Source organism: Amborella trichopoda, chromosome 11, assembly GCF_054954075.1.
Source record: "Amborella trichopoda isolate Santa Cruz 75 chromosome 11, AtrichopodaSantaCruz75HAP2 v2.0, whole genome shotgun sequence".
In the NCBI taxonomy this organism is placed as follows: domain Eukaryota; kingdom Viridiplantae; phylum Streptophyta; class Magnoliopsida; order Amborellales; family Amborellaceae; genus Amborella; species Amborella trichopoda.
Genome location: NC_142346.1, coordinates 12,770,088 through 12,795,124, shown reverse-complemented (window position 1 = coordinate 12,795,124; position 25,037 = coordinate 12,770,088). Strand labels below are relative to the sequence as shown.

The following is a 25,037-nucleotide window of genomic DNA, read 5'->3' as shown; positions in this document are numbered from 1 at the left end:
TTTGGGGCTTTGGTTATACTACTGTCGTGATTGATTGAATACCTTAAGCAGTGTTGTGGAGTTGTAGAGAGTGGCTTGTCTAATTCCCACACCCATCTGCATTGAGGGATTAGCTAAAACAACACGCAGATAACAAGAGCTTCCATGCAAAGAGAGATTCCAGTTGTTTTTTATTTATTTTTCTTTATTTTTTTTTAGGACTAAACATGCATTTCAGAGCAAAAGTAAAATTCTCCTTGTCAGGGGCTTGAGAAAATGGAAGAGTGAGGATTATGAAAAGGAAAATTGTTTCATGCGGGCTGGACCGCATTTCTGCATATGCGGTTCAGAAAGTGTAAAGCATCCATCTTAAAGATGGATGCAAGTAGGTGTTCCATCTAAAAACAACGGAAAATAACGGTCCAAATATTTTCTTATTAGAATTATTATTTATAGTTTTAAAAATTTATTTATTTTTTTATATTCATGATCTCCATGTTAGAGATTACATGTCCTTAAAAATTAAGTATTAAAACCCATCTCAAAAATAGATTTATTAAAAGGCCCACATTTTTACATATGCGGGCTTGGCCGCATCAAAATTGGGTCCTTTTGAAAAAGGTAATAATAGGTTTGAACGTGGCTTTTTTAAGGGATGAAATTTGGGTGTTAGACTGTGAAGTTGAAATAGTACTTGGTACTCAAAACCAGTGGTTTAAAAAATGGATCGGTGCCTTGGATCGATAAATCGACGGTTTGGATCGGGAATCGGCCGAATCGATTGGATTCGGCAATAAAAAAAATCCAAAAATAGTATTTAAAATCATGATAAATGTCGTTTTTTAGAATCCAAAAAAAAATGGGGGTATTATATTATTAATTTTCATTTCTTTTCATCAATATGTGAATGTTGAGATGTTTTTTCCTTGTATGAACTTATGTTAACCATTAAATTTACATGACACAAAAGAAGAATCATAGAATTATCATGGATGAAGTATTTTACAATATCATCTAATTTAAAATATATTATTGACAACTGTAAGAAAAAATAGTACATTACGTAATTTATAATGCAAATAAAAATAAAATACAAGATTTGGTTATTAATGTAGAAATTATTAGAATGCGTACCTATTTTCGAAATAACATTTTAATTTTTCAAAAATGTAATTTTTAGGTTTCTAGAATAAATTTAGTGGAAGTGATTGATAGTAGAGAGAGAGAGAGAGAGATTTCAAATGGCCTTGTATGAACCCTATCTTTAAATTAATATTCTTAAATTTATGTTAAAAACCATCATGTTATAAAAATAAAAAATATAATTAGACCATTCATTTTTAGGTAAAATAAAAGAATTGGATGAAGTGTCCCACATCCAAAAAGTAGATTATTGAATGAGATGAAATGTCCAACGGTCCAATGACATGCCCATGCTCCATCTTAATTAGACCATTGAATGGGATAAAATATCCAATTATTATGTAGAAAATATAATAGTAATGATCCTAAGAAACCCTCCCACACCCATGTGTGTAGGACCCCAAAGGATCGTCATTAAATTTGGTACAGATCTCTAAAAAGGTCAAGTCTCCCATGTGATAACTTTTCTAGAGATCAGTGTCAAATTAATGGTGATCTTTTGGGGTCCTACACACATGAGTGTGGGAGGGTCTCACAAGGTCATTTCCTAAAATATGATTAGACCATTGAATAGGATGAAATGGCTCACATCCAAAAAATAGAATAAGTTTGACATGAATAAAAGCCTCATCAATACCATCCTCAAATGTGTGTTTGAAAAGCATGATGGAGCATGGGGCACGTGACGCTTTAATGGATCATCTATCCATGATGGAGAGCATGTATGTGGTTGATAAGGGCACGTGGTTCTTGGGAGCCATGATGGAGCGTGCCTATGGTTGATAGGGGCACGTGGTTGCTAGTAGGGTTGCCTATGGTTGATAGGGGCACGTGGTTGTTAGTAGGGGGCCATGATCGAACGTGACTATGGTTGATAGGGGTATGTGGTGCTAAGGGATCATGGTTTGCCCCCATTTTTAACAAAAATACAGTCTTGATTTTTAAAAAAAAAAAAGAGTGATGAAGTCAATATTTAGTTTGATGATGTCATAATCAATAGACTCAACAGAGGGTGGCTACGTAATTGCCCCAATTTTAACAAAAACTTCCTCCCGACTTTAAAAACAAATGTGATGAAGTATGTCATGCTACCGATTTACTGTGCAGACACGGCCAGATCCCGTTTTATGGATGGATCCGAAACGGCCCAGTCTATACCCGATCCAAATCTCCCAGTTTTGGATCGAATCAAGAATTTTTTTAACACTGCCCAAAACACATCTCCCACGTATGTGGTAAGACCATGTGGAATATACAATTTGGGTGCGTTAATAGGAATTTAAGGACCTATAGATTAGTACATCAGATTTTCTTTTATCATTGAAGAATGGCTCGTCGTAGTCCACTCCGACTTGGCCCCTTATCGAACCGGGCTCCTTAGTACAACATAGGTTTTTTTTTTTTTAACGAACATACGAACCTTTATTGATTAAAGAGGAAAATTACAGAGTTACAAAATAGAAGAAATAAAAACACCTTCAGCCTGTACACCTCCTTTTGCTAAAGAATCTAATTCGCCTCCCTATGGACATGGTTGAAAGATACCACCTAGCTTTGGCATAAATCCTTAACTTGTAGCCAAAATTTTTTTAAGTTCCAATGCGGCTTACTTAATCCAAAGCACCAATTTATAGTATTAAGAGAATCCCTTTTCACCATCCATCGATAGTGTGGACACCTCTCTTTCAATAGCTGTATGCCTTGCAAAAATGCCATCATCTTAACTTGATTGGTTGTGACTATCCCCCAAGGAGCACAGAAAAAAAATAACTCAAGACCCATATAGTCTCTCACAACCTTACCAAATCTTACCGATCTTGAATTCTCAAAAGAACTAACATCAAAATTAAGCTTAACCAGCTCAATGCATCCAACACCAGGAGGAGACCAAACTCTACACATAAGAGGCCAATGAACCTGACTATGCATCAAGTTACGAAGGTTAAGGTGAACGTCAATCCTGACACCCCCCAAGCCTTCTTTAGTGTTGGATAGCCAAAGCTAGACATTATTGACCACCCTCTGTTGTATACGGGCTACTTTTAAATATCGCTTTTTAAAAGTACGTCTATTCCTCTCTAGCCACACCTCCCACATAATCGAAGCCTTGGAAATCTCCCTAATTATGGTCCCTAACTTGCGAATTGAAAGAATGGAGAGACGTGACGTATGCTTTCCAGGGAGTGGTAAAGGGCAACCAATGGACAGTAAAGCCCACCTCCAAATAACCTCAATAAAGCTACAATGGGCGAACAGATGGGTATATTAAAAGAACAAAGGAGAATCACAAAACATATATATACTTGTAAGATCGATGTATGGAAATTATATGTGCAATTTGAATGCGTTGTACATTGATTTGTGAGTATTCATCGTCTAATGCTATATTTTTGTATTTTCTTTTTCTTGGATTTTTTGAAATGTCACAAACTATAAATCAATTTTTTAAATTCACTTTTTAATAATTTTTTTGGCTAATTTAGATTCACTGTGTTAATTTTTAGTTTTATTTTACTTTTAAAAATTTTATTTTATTTGTAACATTTTTAAAAAATTTCGGGCTTTTTCAGCCATGTATGTTACTTGGTTGAGGCTAAGTTATTCAGTTGGGGCCAAGTCCATAGTCCAATTCATATGGGTAATTTGATCATTTTATTATTTAAATTTTTAATATTTTATTTTGTGTGTCACTGAGGCACACAAACCCACAAACTTTGAAGCTAATGTGATTTATGAAAACATTAAAATTTAGATACTATTAAATAATCATGACCATCTTATGGACTTTGGATGTGCTGAGCCGTAAGTACAAATATTGTAGAAGGTCACTCATTGGTATTCTTTAAGTGTTTTATATAGTTTGAATTTTAATAAGGTTTAATAAACCAAATTAAACTGAAATTAGGGTATTTCAGATATTTTATTTTTAATAACAATTTTTATAAGGTTTAAAGCTTAAAAAATAGTGTAGATCACTGATTTATGAAAACCTTGAAAATCAACAGTTCCAAAATGCTCCACAAATACAATATTTTCAAAATTTGAAATTCATTTTTTTCTCATATCAATGCATCATGATGTCGAGATGATCAATTTGAGGATATTTGAGCATCAAAACAACCTCATCGACATTTTTGTGGTAGGCTTTAACTTGATTGTTTAGAGCATTGGCTCTATATAAAATTTTCCCTATATATATATATATATATATATATATATTAATAAAGGAAAACTCTTCCCAACGCCTATAGGCGAAAATGAACAGTGATTTCGCCTACCTTCATCACCGTCCAAACTTCATCGTACGGTCATGATTGTCTTGTAATGCTTTATTTTTCTTTTTTTTTTCTACAAATCTGCATGAACTGAAATTTGGAGTGTATCTACATCTTAGTGAGGTGCACCTAATAAAAATATAAAAAAAATAATTCGTAAAAAACATATTAACCAAAATACCCCCCGAAAGTTTTAGGGGGTATTTTGATCATTTTTCATGTAAAATATTTTTTTTATATTTTTCGTAGATTTGCCTATTTTTTATAAATACACGCTCCAAATTTCAGCTTATTATGATTTGTAAAAACAATATGAAAAATAAAACAATACCAGACAATGACTATGCGATGAACTTTGGATGGTGATGAGGATAAGCGAAATCACTGTTCATTTTTGCCTACAAGCGTTTTGTAGTATCTTACACACACACACACACACATATAGGGCAAGCTTTCTATGTTTTCCCTACAGCATAGAAGTTCTATCCTCCCCTTTATCAATTCTGAATGGAGGGCTAAGATTGCCCTAATCACAATGTCACGTCTGTACACTATTTTATTTTTAAATTTTTTTTCTATAAACTATTTTGACATCAAATTTTGGACATCCATTCCTCTATTAACTCACACTAGTGAAAAATATAAAAAAAAAAATTTCAATAAAATAAAATGACAAAAATACCCTTGAAAGTTTCAAGGGTATTTTGGTCATTATATTTTATCGAAACATTATTTTCAATATTTTTTATAGGTGCGCCCCAATGAGAATATGGAACGTAGTAAATTTCATATTCATACAATTTGTATAAAAAAAATAACTAAAAATAAAATTCTTTGATACGTCGGATCTAAGATCAAACAGTAAGTGGCTCTCTTTATCAAAATTGGACAGTTGGATGGTAAAGGGAGGATAGAACACAGTAAGTGGCTCTCTTTATCAAAATTGGACAGTTGGATGGTAAAAGGAGGATAGAAACTTCTATGCTGTAGGGAAAGCATAAAACCTTTCTCATATATATATATATATATATATATATATATATATATATATATATATATATATATATATATATATATATATATATATGAAAAGTCTTCTCAACGCTTATAGGTGAAAATAAACAGTGATTTTGCCTGCCCTCATCACCGTCCAAAGCTTATTGCACAGTTACGATTGTCTGATAGTGTTTCATTTTTCATTTTTTTTTTATATAAATCGGAATGATCTGAAATTTAGAGCGTATGTACATCTTAGTGAGGTGATAAAAATATAAAAAATTAATTCGTAAAAAATATTGCCCAAAATACCCTTGAAACATTTCGGGGTTATTTTGGTTAATTTATTTCATGTAAAATATTCTTTTTATTTTTTTTGTAGATTCACCTATTTTTTTTCATTTTGATTTGTAGAAAAAAAAATGAAAAATGAACACTACCAGGCAATCGTAACCATGTGATGAACTTTGGACGGTGATAAGAGTATGCGAAATCACTGTTCATTTTCGCCTATAGCCGTTTTATCGTATCTTCTTATTATATATATATATATATATATATATATATATATATATATATATATATATATATATATATATATATATATAGTTTGGAGAGTCAGCCGACTCATCTATTACCGTGTGGTCCCTAGTCTCTCAAATGACCATCTCTAAGATGGATGTCAAAAAATGGTACATCCACCAAATGTTAAATGGATGGTGAAGAAAGGAATTAAAAAAAAAAAAAAAAACATTTATATTTTTTGAAAAAGAAAAATTCCAAATTTAGATCATTCTCATGGTTGAGATTATCATACCCTAAAATTTTTAATTGAAAATATATCTTTGAAATATTTTTTGTTGGGGACCGCACAAAAATAGTATGAGTCAGTCGACTCATCTAACACTTTTCCATATAAGATTGAGCTCAAATTTTATATGTTCTTATTAACATTTCATGAGAAATGTGGATATCCAAAATTTGAGCTCAATCTGAGGTTTAAAAAATAAGAGATAAAATTGAAATATTAGATGTACAAAAAATAGATATGAGCATAAAATATAAATAAAAAAATTAACAAAAATATTCCTTATTTTCAAAGATATTCAAAAAATGTTCGCAAAGTACATAAAATATAAATAAAGATACTAACAAAAATATTCCTTATTTTCAAAGATATTCAAAAAATGTTCCCAAAGTTTTTGTTTTTGTTTGGTACCCCTAGTTCAAATCAAAATCTCTTGAGGCATAAAAATTGTAGATTTTATTTCTCCTAACCCCCTGAACTAATTTAAACCTGGTTTTTTAGGCCAAACAAATCTAAAAATACATGCCTTTTCTAAAACCATCCTCCCTTTCTAAACCTCTCTCCGTTCATGTTTTCTCTGTCCCGGTCTGCCAAACCCACGTTTTCTCTCTCCCCATTTGCCAACCCCTTTCTGTATTTCCCCCTTTTTCTCTCCCATGTCTCTCACTCTCGCCCTCTTCCCGTGCTCCCCCAACTCTTTCTCTCCCCTATGTGATAGACAAATTGCCTAACCCAACTAATAATCAATTTGATAGATAAATTGCATAACCCAATTTGATTGCCAACGCATCTGAAAGCTCCAATTTGACTGCCAACCCATCTAGAAGAACATGATGTATTTTGGGAACCTTTGAAAGCTCAGAGAATCTCTTTTGAAAACCATATTTATACTAGTTCTTGAAAATATTTACTGATGTCCATTGAAGCTTTGTACTCCATCTCTATTCCCCATATAAATTTAAAGGAAAATTACAGAAACCCCCCTCAAATGAACTATCTATGTAAATTACCCCTACACCAATTTTTTCTCACTTTTTTCTTCCAAGTAAGCTTTTCTCTTAAAAACCCCACGAACCCAAAATACTGTCAAATAAGACTAAAATACCCTCATTTCCTCTCACACGACTTCTCTCTCCTAATTCCCATTTTCTATTTACCCCGTTTCTCTCTACCTCTTGTTTCCCTATGTTTTTACCCAAGCAGGAAAAAATGGTTTTTTACCCAGGGTTTGTTCTCACCCACAGCCCATCTCTCGGTCTCTCTCCGACCCGATCTCCCACCTCTCACGTTCCCTCTCCATCTCTCTGTCCCTCTCTCTCTCTCTTTGAAGGAACATTGGAGCAACCTCTCTACCACGCAGAGAAGGCCCTAGCTCTCTACCTCACTCTACAAAAGAGACCACGAAACTCTGGGTTCTCTATAAAGGCCCGATCTATGGGGGTTTTGCCTCTTTCGGGTACATGACTGTTCCTCGTTCTTTCTCTTAATTTTTTTTTTTTTTTTTGACCTTATTATTTTGTGCAATCCCATATCAGTATTAGCTCAACATCTTCTAAAAAGAAATTAAAAATCAGAATGATTTCTTGTATGATGAATGTAGCTCAGTTCGGCCTTTCTATCTAAACATTAACATATCGTTGTGGATATTTTCATGAATTTGTTTAATTTTTTTTTTTTTATTGGGATTTGTCAAGTACAATTAAGTATTATCTCAATGCTTTACTGCATTGTACATCTGAAATTACAGCATGTTCTGGGCTTCGAATTCTTCATACACTGTTTATTTATCTCGTTTGTTGATGTATTATTTTGATTGATTTCATTTTCTTCATGTTCACCAATCTAAGCATTTTTTAATGGGTTTGGCGTTCTATTATTATATGTTCTAGCATTTTATACTTCATCAAAATGCTTTAGGTCAAATTACTTACATTTTTTGGGCTATTTTATAGTTGCAAATTGATATATCTACAAATTTTATGTTATTTAAATGGAGGGCTTGAAATCTGAATTCTGCAAAGGCATGTCAATGTTGGAACCTAAAATCTTCATCCATTTGGAAATGAACATTTATTTCTATTATACATGTTATGCCCAAATCATCATGTTATTGATTTATTGTAAGGTAGCATTGTTCATTTATTTGTAAATTTTATTGTTGTGTTTCTTATACTTAAACCTGCTATATTTTTTGGTTTATTATTACCTACTACCTTTGGATATTTATCCTTTATTCAAGTTCTTTTGTTTGATATATCATGTTCATGCTTGGTGTGCATTGTGTTTATATTGGGATGTTAACAGTCAAGAAATGGTTAAAGAAACAATTAGGTAGTAAAAAATATCTAATTTAATGATAACCCACTTGTTCTTTGTTGGTTTCTATATTCCACAATTGGTCCCTTATCATGTTAACCATTTATCTGAGCAATTTGCATCGCCATACTTATTTGGGGATGGAGATCCATAAAATTGTAACCTCAAATGTTGTAATCTTTCTCAGTTTCCTTTATCTTCATGATATATTCTAGTTTTGTCAAAAAGTCATTAGTTTTGTATTCAGCTGATAATTGGGTTTGTTTATCTATAGAGTGTAAATTATTACAAATCTTGTGCTGAAAAGAAAAAAAAGAGTGATAGCAGATTGATTTATTCTATTTTTGGTGGAGAAGTCCAATCAAATGTTGATGGGACTTTTGATTATATTAGTGGTGATGCATGTACATTTATGATTGAAAGTAGAACTAAGTTAGATGACCTACGAAAATACGTAGCAGAATGTTTCTCGCTAGATATACAGTTGGTATCATTGGGGTATTTTGCCCTAGGAAATAAAAGATTTTTTCTGAATGTATTAATTGACGATGACATTGAGAGGATGTTGAACGCACATGAAAGAGAGAATAATATCTTCGTTTATGTATTTAATGGGAGTGAACAAAGGGGTGGAAGTACAACACATAATAATAAGGCATTCGAAGAGATCAGACCCGCTCTTAAATTTAATTTGTTGCTCTCTGGTTCTAAACAAAGCAATGCACCAAGGTTGCTTAGTTCATGGGAGGATGTACTTATTGGTATAGGGCAACAATTTGAGTATCTAGATGACTTCCGAGAAGCCCTTAACAAGTTTGCTATAACACATCATTTTACTTGCCGTCTTGTTAAAAACAAGGAGTACCGCTTAAGGGCAAAATGCAAGGGTGATGGATGCAAATAGGAAATATATGCTTCAAAATTAGGCAGGATGAATGTTTTTAACATCAAAACATGAAAAAGAGAACGCTCATGTAATATAGGAACAAGCAATGATGTATAGAGAAGAGTGTCACAAAAATTTATTTATTTTTTAATCAAGGATAAATTAAGTGACACTGCGCATTACAAGGCTAAAAAAATCATGAATGATTTATCTCGAGATTATAGGCTACAAATACCCTATTACAAGGATTGGCGAGGGAAAGAAATGGTCATCAAAGACATATATGGTTCGCAAAATGAGGCATACAACCAGTTACCTACATATGTCGACCGTGTGATGGAGACGAATCCTGATAGTTATGCGACATGACAAGTATGGCAAGATGGTAGATTTCATCGAATGTTCATAAGCTTTTATGGCTCAATACATGGCTTCAAAAGTGGATGTCGTCCACTATATTTCTCGATGGGACATCACTAAAGGCACAATAACTTGAAACTTTACTTACTGTCAACTCACTCGATGGGAAAGAACAAATTTTCATGTTGTATTCGCTATTGTGGATGTCGAAAGTATCGACAACTGGGTATGGTTTATGGAATCTCTAAATATTGCTATTGGAATAGATCCTAAAATTATTTTTTGTCTGATAGACACCTCGGTCAAGTTGATATTGTTAATCGAGTTTTTGAGAATGCCCATCATGCCTTCTGTGAGCGTCATTTAACGGAGAATTTCATTTCTAAGCATTGGTGAAATGGCTCCAACACTATACGATGTGTGGCAAATATTAAGGATACCCGTGACAGGTGAGCATGTAACAGACATCAGGCCTGAAGACTATGTTGCGTTGGTCAATGAGTATCTGGGAGATTGCCCTAAAGATGTCACCCTGATGCGTCTCAAACATATATGGTTGAGGAGTCAATTTGCCCAACTACCAAAAAAGCCGACCAAATTACAACTCACGCAACACACACGAGCATATCTCCTTTATTTACTCAGCACAACTATATTTTCCGACTCATCTAAAAGATCGACGCTTTCAATATACTTACAATTGTTTTGAGAATTTTATGAGGCAGGGAAGTATGCATGGGGTGCTGCGGCGCTTGATTTTTTATATTGTTCGTTGTCTAAGGTCACCGGTGGGGAAAATAATCATTTTAATGGGTCAGCAACATTCCTACAGGTATTTCTCACTCTCTTTATTATTTAATTTCAGAATATTACAATTTTTCACTATCTTTGGCTTCTTACTTTTTACTTCTTCTACAGTGTTGAATCTATGAGCATTTTCGAGCTTTAGTCAGCATGCCTACATTGGTCATAAGCCTAGGAATGCCTAAGGCTTGCATGTGGAAGAAACAAGCATGCCACAAAAACATCTCATTTGATAACATCTCGTTTGATATGGTTAGTTATTGGCTTATGTGATTATAATCTAGTAGATAATCAATCTGTGGTAAGTTATTTGATAATGTCTCATGCTTATTTTGTAGGTGACTTGACAACCATATGAGGAGTCACATGAAATTGCAGAGTACTTCATCTGTCAATCATACATCATCAGTTTCAACATTGCAAAGTACTATATACGAGATTGCATGTTGCGACAATTTGGGGAGTTGCAAGGTATTCATGTTATGCCACCCAAGTGGGATAGGAGAGAAAAGGTCAGTTTACACCCCACAAATTGGATTGTAGAATTGGGTAGGCAGATAAAAGATTGGAAAACACCAAAACGTAATGTTGTTAAGGCAGCTGTACATAAATCTGGTGGAGTACAACACGCTCCGGCAGCGTCACCACCCGCTTCGGCATTGTCACAACGCGCTCCAGCAGCGTCACCACATGCTCCGGCAATGTGTTGTTATACCATGGTACTCTGGCAATCTCACTAGGCGCTCCGACAGTCTGACTAAGCGCTCTGACAACACACTCCGGCGATGTAGGACCGTGCTCCGGCAATAAAGCTTCTGGAGCCACAGCGCTTCGACAATGTAGGACCAAGCTCCGGCAATGAAGATTCTGGAGCCACAACGCTCCGGCGATGTAGGACCACGCTCCGGCAATGAAGCTTCTGGAACCACAGCGCTCCAACGATGTAGGACCACGCTTTGGCAATGTAGCTTCTGGAGCCGCAGCGCTCCGGTGATTAATGACAACACTCCGGCAATGAAGCTCCTAGAGCCATGGCACTCAGATGATGGAAGACTGCACTCCGGCGCTAAGGATGCTCGCTCCGACATTTAATATGTGTGCTCTGGCAATAGGTTATGACCCTGTGCGCTCTGGCATAAGTAGAACAACGCTCTGATAGTGGGACTACACGCTCCAGCAGTCTGCTCAGACAACGGAGTCTCTGGAGCCGCAGCGCTCCGGTAATATACCACCGTGCTCCGGCAGTGATTCTTGACATTTCACTACGACAGTATTGTACTGCACTTCGGCACTGCTTTACTTGGGATCCGCATACTGAATTGGCTTGTACGAGAAAGGCATTTCTGTCAAAAAATTGTTAACTTTTTACCTCGGGGGGGTTTTTGTGAGGAAAGGTTGTCTAGGGAAAAAAAGTGTGAGAAAAGTTTGGGCTGGGGGTAAGTTACATAAATAGTTCATTTGAGGGGGGTTTTTGTAATTTTTCCTAATTTTAAATGTTTATGTTGCAGAGAAAGAGTTAGGTGTGAGGAGGGAGTGGGAGATAGGGGGAGAGAAAAGGAATTGGAAACACATAAAGAGAGAGAGGACATGGAGAGAAAAAATAAGGGGAAGTATAAGAGCAGGAGGGGGTTTGGGAGAGAGATTGGGAAGAGGGAGAGTGAGAGACAAATTGGGAAGCTAGCACGAGAAGAGAGAGTGAGAGACAAGGGGAGAGAAAAAAAATGGGGAATACGAAAAGAGAGCGGACTGGGAGAGAAAAAATAGTGGAATACAGAAAGAAAGAAATAACCGGGAGAGAAAAAATAAGGGAATACGGAGAGAGAGAGAGAGAGGGGGTTTGGGGAGATGGGGAGAGAGAGAATGGGAAGAGAGAGGGGGGTCTAAAAAAAGTTACATTTTTTAAGTTTGACAGGAGGAGAGAGAGAGTGAAAGACACAAGAAGAGAGAGAAAGAGAGAAGTTTGGGGTATATAAGTGAAGAAAGAGAAATGATTGGATTTAAAAAAAGTACGTCTTTCTCATATTTGTTTAGGTTAAAAAATAGGTTTAAAGTAGCCAAGGGATTAGAATATATCTTTTAAAATTATGGGTTTATCAAGAAATGAAGTCTAAAAATATGAGATATGGAGATATTTCCCCATTCAAATAATAGAGAGGATATTTACGTACGTTTCACAAACCTAAATCTTGAACCATTTCATGGAAGGGTGTCCTTTTTCTAAAAAGGACGCGGTTAGCAAGGGGGCCAAGCCCGCACATGTAGAAATGCAGCGTTTCTTAATAATCTATTTTTTAGATGGATTTTTGGACTTAATTTTTAAAGACATAATCTCTAACATGGAGATCATGAATATGAATAAATAAATAAATTTTAAAAACTAAAAATAATAATTCCATTAAGAAAACATTTGAATTGTTATTTTCCTTTGTTTTTAGATGGACCATCTACTTGCATCCATCTTTAAAATAGATGCTTTACACTCCTAGACCACATATGTAGAAATGCAATCCAAGCCGCATGAAACAATTTTCCTTCTAAAAAATAGTAATAAAAAATAAAAATAATAAAATAATGACCTGGTTTTTATGAGTCCCCCGACTCATACTATTTTCATGTGGGCTCCCTTGAACACTCATTATTTGTATCGATATTAGATCCAAATTTGTAGTGATCCATGACCTACACTATGATGATCATGAATGTAAAAATATAAAATATAATAAAATAAAGTTTTAAAATATTTTTATTAGAATATTTACCTATCCATTGGATAGGAGTCTTTAGTTGTGGATGTTGATCTTAAAGCTGGACGTTTGTGATTGTGCGGGCTAGCTGACTCAAAAAACACTTCTTCATAAAATGAACGTTGCAATTCAGTTGGTTATAAATTTCAAACCAACGGGGTCTTAGATAAAAATTAAAAATAAAAAATAAAAAAATATATCAGATGTACTTTACTTGGTTATAATCTTGAAACAAACTGCTCCTTTCATGGCACCACGCAAAAAATTGACCCCAGTTTTGCTTGATTTTGAGGTGGACTTCTCATTGATTTTATAATGAAAAGCCAGGCATTTATTTTAGGCGTAGAAACCAGAAAGGGGAATAAACCATGATGTCAACAATCAAGGGGCTCGTAGAATGTCAACAATCAAGGGCATAAACCCACTGCATTATTTCCGGAGATTTATGGGCATGACATTTTTGCTAGGGGTCGAAACCGGTTTCATCAAAATGGAAGTTCTTGCATTGATTAATGGCAGTTTCAAGAGCATCTTTTTCTAACCTTTTTTTTTTTCTTTTAAGGATTGTATACAATGAGACCATTTACCTTTGACATGAGATAGTTATAATTACTTATAACCATCTAATGTGAAATCTGATAGCTTAGGTATATTACAAAGTTCGAGAATACTGTCTTAAACTTGTTTTTCTTGTAAACGGATTCTGTTTTTGTACCCATATATGATACACATCATATTTGGAGACCTGAATACTTCTTAGTATCTATATCCACACAAAACACAAATCACAAATACTGGTGGTGCTCTTTATACGATGTGACACTGCAAGCACGTGCACACACACACGAGAGAGAGAGAGAGTCCTTGTTCATTTGCAAGCATCTTGCTGAAAGATTCAAAGAAAGAAAGCAAACAAAACTTGTCAGAGAAAACAATTCCAATAATGTCATACATCAAGAAAGCATTCATTGAACACAATAAAACCCACATCTTATAAGCAAACTAATTATAAACATCTTGCACAACCTTTATTGTTTTCTTTCTCTTTTGTTTCTTTTTCCTTCTTTCCTCGTGCGAACCAGGTGCCCATGAACCCCCTATGAAACACTAACATTTCCATTACACATTGTATGAATTCATGAATGGTGAACAATGCAACAACAATGCATTGTATCACAGGTAATGAACAGTGAACATTGACCAATAGCCGGGAGACTCTCCATCATCAAGAACTATGGTTGATCTCCATTTTTCGTCAACAGGAACAGATGGTTGATGTCCCTATGCTTTGCTGATGTACTATTCATTGGTAGCATATGGTAAAATTACCCTTCGATGTACATTTAGGGTGTAAATTTGTACAGGAAGCTATATGACATTAACATAAAGGACATGAATATTAAGACAGTAAATGAGGGGAAGGACTTACCAAGACTACCTACATAACGTAAAACCTATTACAAAGGACTTAGTAGAGCATGTTCCCCTAGGCTGTCTTGATGTTTTCATCCTTTTGAAGCCAGTAGTTTACCAGAAAGGAGTCAAAAATTATCTGCGCCAATGTTGTATATTCTCAAAACATACAAGAGAAATACACTAATTAAAGGGCTTTCCACAGGCAGATGCACATACACACAGTACACACACACACACACAGGGTTGTGCTACCTGGTTAATATGTGCAGCAACACAAGGCAAAACCAGCAATCCTGGTTCACCAAGCGCTCCTCCGAGTTGCTCCACAACTGCTACCATAACTGGGAGAGTTTTCTACAGAACCGTATTTCTGTCAGCTCTCATATATTAAACATATGCTTCATATCAGATTTCTTTTGGCATATTTGTGTAAAATATGTACATACAAGTAATTCGTATATGAACTCTATTTCATCATAATTCATTGGTCATCCATATCTTAGTGCACATGGTTCATTTAGTCATAATGCAGTTCAAAATTACGCATTTGTAAACTGATTGAACAGTAGAATTACAAATTGGATTTCCTTAAGGATGCAACTGTGCTGGACTAGTGCACAGGCTTAGCAAGCCTGGCCAGACACCAGCTGGGTCTGGGTGCTTGGACCAGTCCAGGCTGAGCATGATGTCTAGGGCCCGCAGATGTAGCAGGTCAGACCCAAGTCTCAACACCCAAGGAGCCTTTATATAACCTAACGGGCCAAACTCTGACCCAGCAGATTACTCTCACTCTCTCTCTCTCTCTCTCTCTCTCTCTCTCTCATTTGTTACCTAATTCATTTAGAGGTTATCACTCTTTCTTTCTGACATTTTTATCTTCTATATAAGATTCTAATCATCTAATCTCTTCTTTATTTATTTATAGTTAGATATTCAATTTGATTTGATATTTATATTATCCCTTCTATATTTCCTTCTAAGTTGGCATGAAATTCAATTTCAAAATCTTTATTACCCAATTCATTTGGAATTTGTAAATCGTTCTGTCATTCTTATCTTCCATGGCCGAGATTGGTTGGCCAAATTTGGGCTGGACCTTCACCAGGGTTGGAGCCATTTGGTCATGAGCCGAGCTTGTGTTGATCTTTCCCTTTCTCACGCTGGGGCTGCTCTTCAGCCGTAGATTTCGTTATCCAAATATGGAATTATTATCAACAAAAATATTCTAGCAAGATTATAAGTGATCCTGCAGTCTTTTGAGATATGCCAAAAGACATTCATAGCTTTAGACAGTAAAAAACCTTGTCTGACTCAGGTTCGCCTGAGTCACTCTGGCGTGGTAGGGTTCAGATAAGAAACCATGAGAGTTGGGTAAGTCTCGCCGGTCCTAGTGTATTTTTCCACAGAGACTTGTCCAAGTAGAAGTGTCGAACAGCTGACTTGCACTCAGGAGCCTAGTGTGTCCAAGCCTGAATACGTGTCGATCAAAATGATCTACACAGTAGATAGCCAAGCCCAAGCTTGTATTTTCTAAGATTGCAGGGTTTTCAGAGTTTTCTATCCAGAACATGAAATCCATTTCTATTAAATTCTGAAAAACCAAAGTAGAAACTCAGAAATCTGGGGTGATGAGAAATAGACACCAGTCATGTCCTAAATATAGAAAGTAGTTGTTCTTAAGAGGCAAATCTTCGCACATATCTAGGCAATTATTACGTGTCCAGTTCATAATTATTCTAGGGTTCATTTTAGCCATGTAAGAAAAACATTGAAGTCAAGCAGTCAATCTCTAATGTTTTATGCAAACAACAAGAATACAGTAATATGCCAAGCCACAGAACCTTCTCATCATGCTCAAATTGGGGATAGGCATCCGCCAAAATGACCATTCAATCAGTACACAATAAGACGTTTCCAAACAAGTTATTCAATGTTTCAGTCTTGTACAAAATTAGTTACCAATTTACCTGACTGGCAACAAGTGTGACAGCACGAGCATTCTCTTTCTTCTCAAAAACTGATGCTCTGCCCCCAGAGACAACCTTTAGGCACTGTATTGCAACGCTATTCCAGGTCAAAAAGGCGACATGAAGAAACCTGTAACATATGAAGATAGTTCAATAATTTAATCAGACACTGTTTTGATATTTCCCCAAAAAGACTAAGTCATCAAATTGGAGAGGCTCTCAGTAAAGGTTATAATACTCACGTTGCCAGCCCTATGGCTATAAGGAAAACTGCAGGTCTAACCAGCAACAGCAGCGACCTTGATCTGCTTACTTGAATCCAGGGTACCTGAACTCCACTACAAAAATGACGACTTGAAAAGGGCAAAAAAGAAAAACCTAGAAAGAGAAGTTGAAAGTTTGAAAAAATGCGTAAACTCTATATCATCAAAAGTCGAAAGTTTGAAAAAAGTTTGAATACATTGATCAAAAAACAGTACATCAAAGCTCTCTGCAATACCTATCATGCTAAAGCTTGATAAAGTCGATGCAGTGATGTAGAAATGATATGCATGTAAAGCCAAAGTAGGCACTGGAGAAACACAATGCAGTCAATGCATTACTTTAGTTCAACCGTTTAGGAACCAAAGTTAAAAGTGAAAGTCGTGCAAAACACACCAGGCTAAGGATGACAGAATTCATCATGGAGAAAAATCGACGATTATTATCCACGTACTCTGCAACACCTGGAAGGCCAGCATCACTCATATATATATGAATTATATGCCCAATGGATCGAAGGAATAGCAAGAAATAGACATCACTTTCTAGATAAAAAGCATTAAAAACTTCAAGCCCATAGACATCAAACAGATGACAAACATTCTTTTGCACAAACATAATATTGCTTTCCAATATAGCAGTACAAGACCACAACTTCCATAGACAGACAAGCAACACCAAGTGTGTCAGAACTAATGCATCAGGATCAACAAATGCATCCTCTTTTAATGATATAAAAACCATTTGTGTGTTTTTTATTTGAGCTTAAAGAAACACAAATGAATGCAAATTTTTAATGGGTAAATGGTTTGCTGATGGTTTCTTATAGCCATCTTAAATATCCACTATAAGAGAACAGATCCAACAAGAAAACCAACATCAATAAGAACCGGAAATAGCAAATCTCAATTACAGTACTAGCATAACCAAACTCATTGAGAATTAGCCTAAAACTAGCTTTGTATTATAATCAGAAGAAAAAGATTCCTAAACCAAAAAGGTTTCTTGCTTTCAATTAACAATGAATATAGCACCACCATAAGTGAAAAGTGCAAGTGCCAACTATTTTAAATGAAATAATCATACTACGATATCACAAAAAATATGTAATGTCATAAAACACAAAATGAATGTTATCACTTACCAATAAATAATGCACCTGAAAGTACAAAACCCTCAATTACAAGCAAGTGTATGGTAGTCCCACATTTTAGATTCACATAAATGGAAGAACCTCACAAACAATCCCCTATTAGATAGAGATAAGTTTCAAAAACCATTCTTAAAATCTTTAAAACATAGGGTATGAATTGAGCTTTTCTACAATGATATATAAAAAGGTTTACTCTCACTATCTTTTGGAAACAATACATGTAAACCCTTTTGATTATGCTATAAAAAAGGTGTTGAAGATATTTAGTGATTAAAAGCAATAGTGAAGAAGTTCTAAGACATCAAGATATGATATTCACTCAGAAACAGAATGTCATTTATCTCCACATGAAGTTGCATATGCAAGCAAGAGTATAACCCGAGAAGCAACTAAGCCAAAGCAAGACGTAACTGTCCTTGATAGAGATATCCCTTCTCATGTTCAAAAAATTATCCCAATAACCTTTTCACAAACACGTGTTAAAAACCTAATGATCCAATAGGTCCTGCATTCAAATTTTTGATGCATCAATATACTCTCAAACATCATTAGGCCCTGCATTCAACATTTTGATGCATCAATATACTCTCGAATGTTATAAAGTCTTTAATTGACTATAATCTGAAGTCACAAGCCCATAAGTATGGACTAAAGTTTAGTCGGGGTAAAACTGCAGATGCGAGAGCTGCAATCTGTAACAAGCATCCCGAAAAAAGTAGGTCATGCCTCTTCGTTTACCATCCTTGATTCTTCTAAGAATAATCAGTATATGTGATCAAACTATTCATGGCCCCCAGAATTTGTCGAATTCCTTAAGCGTCATAATACCACAGGTCAAAAACATTATCATAATTCTAACAATGATACCAAGCAAGTTTGGATTAAAAAAAGGTGTTACGTGTGACAGGCCTTAGTGTTAACATCAGTTATAGTATGATATAAATTTGGATGATAGTCACTCTGCCAAAACGGCCTCATGTAACTGACAACAATCTTGAAGCAGATAACTAAAACAACTAAATATTAGCTCTGGAAAAATGGCCAGAAGCACCTAGAAGAAAAAGATCATAAGGGACATAACATTAAACACATACTCTGCTTGATAAGCGCATTTGTAACTCCTGAATTCACACCTCTTAATTGAATGATAAATAAAAACAAAGATACACCATAGTATTTTTTTTTAACAAAGATTGCATCACACCTTACTTTTTAAATAAGAATCAAAAGCTAGGAATCACGCATCCAGAAGAACAATTAGAACATAATATAATCAAGTAATATGCACTCACTACGGAACGCAAATCGCAAACCCTGCCAAAAAGAAAAAATATGTATGAGTCAAGAAAGAAATAACTACAAACTACATATTTTAAATAGATAAAAAAGCAGAGGTAAAATGATTTTTAGGTCTCCAATTCGACTTTGTCAAACAAACTCTCTGCATCGATGTCCACATAAATTGTATTACAAGGAAAAACATTGTTGAGAAAAAACAAATTTCAAATATTTTGATGAATTTCCTCCAAAATTATATTGTCAAAAAAAAATTATATGATTATGAAAATACAGTACAAATAGATATAATGCATGATCTGCCTGTGCAGGATCAGGCATAGATGTGTTACAGATGAATGCCTGTCCACTTATGCAATATGTGACATATTGCTCTATGATAATATTATGTGACTCAACCAAAACAAAACTAATTTTTTGACCATTCCACCTCCCAATAAAGAAACTTTTAATAATAAAATCCATTTACTCCTTGAACATTATTTTTATAATTAGTTAGATTTAAGTTCTATGTTAGAATAAGAAAAAATAAAAAAATACATAATTATGGAATCTTTATCATGCCGTATCTAAGAAAAAATCATAAATGTGTCAAAGAAACAATAGATACTTCTATGACAAATGAAGTAGATTATTATACCTGCCCCAAAATTAAAGGACCCAAAAGAGTAACAACAAGGCTCATCAGCAGTTCTTTAATAGGAACCGAAATTCCAACTCCTTTAGCAACCAATCTTGAGAGAAATAAAGGAACCTAAAATGTATAACATAGTTTTAGTATAGTTTCCAAAAATGAAAATTCTTCTCAGGGAAAAGAGAAGAAATCCATCAAAACAAAGAATATCAAAATAAAATTTGTATATATGGAATGATTTTTTCCAATCCTACAAAGTTTTTGATGCACAAGTGAGGAAACCATCAAATGAAATTTAGAGAGGTTGGATTTGATTCTTTTATATTATCAAAGCATTACCACTTTTTAAATTATATATAGGATTTATATTTCAAAAGGCATCGGCTAAACAAAATTTTCAACACATTAGATGTTGTACTATATAATGACATGCTTTAATAAAACAAGCATCACTATCCATGATTTTTAGAATTGATCGATGATAAATCCAATGTCTCTACTGCATAGTTGAAGAAAATTGTCTCAATGGCTACAAGTATGTCATTTGAATTTTGCCCCACACAATTAAGTAAGAGGGAATTTGCTAAATATTATTTTCATGGAACAACAAACATTTTCATATGTACAAATAATCAGAGACACTGACCAAAACATTCAACTGGTCCCGTAACATTCAATAGTTCAAATTACTCTTTTCAAGAAACCTATACCAGAAACTGGTCAAAATTTAGGTGTCAAACTCAAAAGGTTGTCTTTTTGAAAAAGTCGTATATCAATTATACTAGTGATATGCATGTGTGTTGCATGTGAAATTAATTGTTAATTATGGAAATAAATTTTTATCTTGAAATGATATTTTAAAAGAACATTCAATTATAGTTAATTATTATTCTGTTTTTCCTATTTTTTGTAACTACAATTATATCACGGACTAATATAAATACAATTATATCATCCACTAATATCAATTATTTTTTTTACATAAAATTATAGACACTCCATTTTAAAACTGGTAAATTCTGTGGTATTCTTGAACCCTTAAGATAACACTATTCTGTAGAACCCCTGAACCATAGACCACCATAGTCCATAGGTCCCTGTCCCATAGTCCAGGATCCCGCAGAACCTCTATTTTTAGTAGAAAATCAACCGAAAATAGCAAAACTTATTTTGACCCGATTTTTGGCAGGCAATATCACATAAGCCCATAGATCACCCTGAAAGTGGTATCCGCCAATTCTGAGCAAATTTGGTTTGGGCCCCGATTGCCCAAAAATGGCAGTTTCCACATGCCAACCCATCGTGGACCATTTTTTAATGAACTCACTAAACCTGGACATAATTTGTCTGGGCAGCACCATCCTTTGGCCACTAAAACGGCAGTTTAGGTTGGCAAATACATTTGAAATTGGTAGTTACCCATTCCAACCGATTCTCAGTCTTTAAAAGATCACTTCAGGATCATTCCTAGGGTTCGACTTTGAAAACCTTAAGCTTCCTGAGACTCTATATACCTCAAACTCTTTAGACTTGAGAAATCAGATAGACCATTTTAAGCTAAGAGAGACCTGTAGAAACCCTAAGCCTTTGAGAGACCAGAGAGAAAACCCTGTGAGCAAACCCTAGGTCTAAGCAAGCCTTAGCAAATCTAGTTCATTAAACCTAAAACCTTCAAACTTTAGATCCAAGATAACCATTCAACCAAGCCAACGCTAGGTCAATATTGAAGAGAGACACGGAGGATCTACAGTAGAAATTACAGCCACGGATATACGGGCAAGGCATCGAAGACTCGAGACCTGGGCCAGCTGGTCCGACCAAGTATTATTTTATCCTCTTTTCCTTTACTTTCAGTTATTTTTGTTAGATCTACGATTTTATTCGCATTTCAGTTAGTATTTCGTTCTTTTAGATCAAAAAGCTGGCTCTTCCACTAATCTAAAAGAATATACGTTCTCCTTTGAACAGATCTGACAGATTAGAATTACATTGACCCCCACTCTCTATCACGCTTAAATAACGAATCTGTGGTTCAGATCCAAGAGATCTTCAGTCGAAGGTCGCTCTGATTTGCATCGTGAACAGTTTGGCGCCTACCGTGGGGCAAATAAGAGAGATCTTCAACTGAAGATCTCAATGCAAACCTAACCTAGTCAAACTTAAGGTTAACCTAGACTAGACTAGGCTAGGCTAGGACTAGGACTACCATTCAAAAGAACTTTAAGCTAGACTAGGCTAGAACCTATTCTGAAGAACCTTAACCGAGACTAGACTAGGCTATGACCTAATATGAGTGGTATGGAGATCTTCATCAAACTTTGCAAACTGTTCACGATGCAAATCAGAGCGATCTTCGACTGAAGATCTCTCAAATATGAACCACAAACTCGATATTTAAGAGTGATAGAGAATGGGGGTCAATCGAATGCTAATCTAAGGTCAGATCTGTTCAAAGACGAACAGATCGTCTCTTAGATCAGTGGCAAATCCAACTTTAATCCAAAAAAAAAAAATATTAACCAAAATGCAAATGAAATCCTAGATCTGACAAAAAATAATTGAAAGTAGAGGAAAATAGAATAAAAGAATACCTGGCCAAGCCAGTTGACCCGGTAAAGCCGAGGCTTCGAGACCTCGCCCGTATCAAGAACGCGGCTGTAATTTCTGTTGTGGATCCTCTGTGTCTCTCTTCAATGTTGACCAAGCCTTGGCTTGGTTCAATGGTTATCTTGGATACAAACTTTGAAGGTTACAGATTTAATGGACTAAGTTTGCTAAGCCTTGCCTACATCTAGGGTTTGCGCACAGGGTTTTCTCTCTGATATTTCAAAGGCTCAAGGTGTCGACAGGTCTCCCTGAGCTTAAGATGTCTCTCTGATTACTCAAGTCTAAAGAGTTTGAGGCATAAAAATTGTCAGGACGCTTAAGGTTTTCAAAGTCTAACCCTAGGAATGATCCAGAAATGATCTTTTAAAGGTTGAGAATCGGCTGGAATGGATAACTACCAATTTCAAATGGATTTGCCAGCCCGAACTGTCGTTTTAGTGGCCAAAGAAAAATTATGTCCAAGTTCAATGAATTCATTAAAAAATTGTCCGGTAGACTAACCGCTAGTCGATGGTTGAAGCACTTGGAACAGGTCAGGTTGACATCACGAAGACGTTCAACAGCTGGCTGCGAAAACTGCCATTTTTGGGGCAGTCGGGGCTGTGCGGCAGACCAAATCTGCTTAGAATTGGCAGATTCCACTTTCGGGTGATCTATGGGCTTATGTGATACTGCTTGCCAAAAATCAAGTCAAAATAAGTTGTTTTGCTATTTTTGATTGATTTTCTACTAAAAATAGTGGTCTGCAAGATCTAGGACTATGGGACAGGGACCAATGGACTATGGCAGTCTATGGTTTAACGATTCTATGGAATAGTGGGATCCTAAGGGTTCAAGAATACTACAGAATTTGCCAGTTTTAAAATGGGGTGTCTACAGTTGCCCCTCTTTGGCACCACCTGTTCTTCGAGGGACCGGTGAGCGGCAAAGAAGTAGACACTCTTTGACGCTCCTTGCCCTTCAAGGGACAGGTGAGTGGCAAAGATACTGAAAACATTTTAAATTTATCCTAACGTTTCGTGGTCAAATGGCACACACTCCAAGACATTGTGCTCCTCGCTCACCCACTAAAGGCATTTTCATCCTAGAGTTTTCAACGTGAGATATCAATGAGTAACACAAGCTTGAAGCTCGAGATGGATTTTCTGGCCATGACACTTCACTTTAAGGGTTTTCAATTTTAAATCTTTAAATTTGGCATTTTCCTTGATTTCTTTTAAACATTCTAAGGTTTTCAAAAGGCTTGTCCTATTGGGAAATGGTCACTCAGTCAATTCTGAAGAGAGAGATGAGGCAGCAACGCAGTTACATCATGCACGGGTATCGAAACTCCTTTGTCTTAGAAATTATTTTTAGAAATTTTGAAAATAGGGACGGGTTTGAAATAGAACCTGGAGCTTGGACAGGTTACGATTTTAAAAAAGAAATTAACGTTTTTTAAAACACAAGACATATAGTGAAAATTTGAAAAGAGAGGCATTTTGAAAATAAATTTTTAATTAGTCGTTTTAGCTCCTGCAACCATAAAGCCCTCTAAGCAGTTAACGTCATGCAACGATTGACGGTTTTCTACCTACCCCGACTCTTTTCCGTCGAACGGGTTTGACATTTTCCAGTCCCGACTCTTTTACGTCGCATGAGTTTCACGTTCTTCTGAATTGAGATTTTGGTTGGCAGCTTAAACTAGTGCCACCAGGGAGAGCCGGAAAACTTTTGAAAACCAATTAAATATTTGAAAAACAAGTCTTTTTTCGAAGGAAATGAGAAACCGTAGATAGGGAAAGAGGTTTTAGGAAAGAGGGGGAGAGAGAAATAGAGAAACTTAAGAGAGGGGAGAGTGGGAGAGAGATTTTATAAAGGGTGCAATTTGTATAGAGCCTAGGCTCTAAACAATCAAATTAGAGCCTACCTTCAAATAGTATCAAAAAATGTGGTTTCAATATTGGAATCTTTGTAATAGCCTTAAAATATCTTTTTATATTTATTTATAAAGCTTAAAGCTTCAAAAATAGTGCAGATGGACAAATCTATAAAAACTTGAAAATTGACGGTCCAAAATTGCATTACAAAATACACTATTTCCAAAACTTGAATCCATTTTTTTCTCATGTGCATGCTTATTGATGTCGAGATGATCAATTTGAAGGTATTTGAACATCAAAACAACCTTTTCTAGTGAAATTTTTGAGATAGGTTCAAATTTGATTGTTTAGAGCCTCGGCTCTATATAAACTTTTTCCTTTTAGAAAAGAGGGAGAGAGAAATAGAGAAATCATATTAAGGAGAGAGATTATAGGAATGAAGTAAAAACTGTAGAGAGGACACATGGCGAAAAAAATAAAGGAGTTCAGGGAGAGAGAGGAAAGATCATAGTTGTTGGAAACGCCTGGGA

The 25,037-nt window shown here is 35.3% G+C and overlaps 1 protein-coding gene and 1 long non-coding RNA gene across 21 annotated transcripts in view; one reads left to right on the top strand and one right to left on the bottom strand.

The window, feature by feature from the left end:
* Positions 1–10,487: 10,487 nt before the first annotated feature.
* On the top strand, positions 10,488–11,937 carry LOC110006637 (uncharacterized). Its single transcript, XR_002279724.2, has 3 exons — positions 10,488–10,595; positions 10,682–10,819; positions 10,906–11,937. It is a non-coding gene; the product is annotated as an uncharacterized LOC110006637 (long non-coding RNA).
* A 1,906-nt stretch (positions 11,938–13,843) lies between these two features.
* LOC18426939 (Sodium Bile acid symporter family) overlaps positions 13,844–25,037 on the bottom strand; it is a 43,878-nt gene continuing 32,684 nt past the window's right edge. For 6 of the 20 annotated variants that reach the window (XM_088851791.1, XM_011622360.3, XM_088851790.1 and 3 more), the window contains 7 exons: positions 20,045–20,158; positions 19,401–19,422; positions 17,352–17,419; positions 16,937–17,022; positions 16,695–16,824; positions 14,980–15,081; positions 14,236–14,863 (listed from right to left, as the gene is read on the bottom strand). In XM_088851791.1, the coding sequence (XP_088707917.1) occupies positions 14,798–14,863; positions 14,980–15,081; positions 16,695–16,824; positions 16,937–17,022; positions 17,352–17,419; positions 19,401–19,422; positions 20,045–20,158 (588 nt within the window). In that variant the 3' untranslated portion in view covers positions 14,236–14,797. Of the gene's footprint in view, positions 14,198–14,235; positions 14,864–14,979; positions 15,082–16,694; positions 16,825–16,936; positions 17,033–17,193; positions 17,266–17,351; positions 17,420–19,317; positions 19,423–20,044; positions 20,159–25,037 lie in introns of those variants that run through there. The other 14 variants (XR_002279720.2, XR_016044332.1, XR_016044326.1 and 11 more) reach the window with 13 other exon arrangements.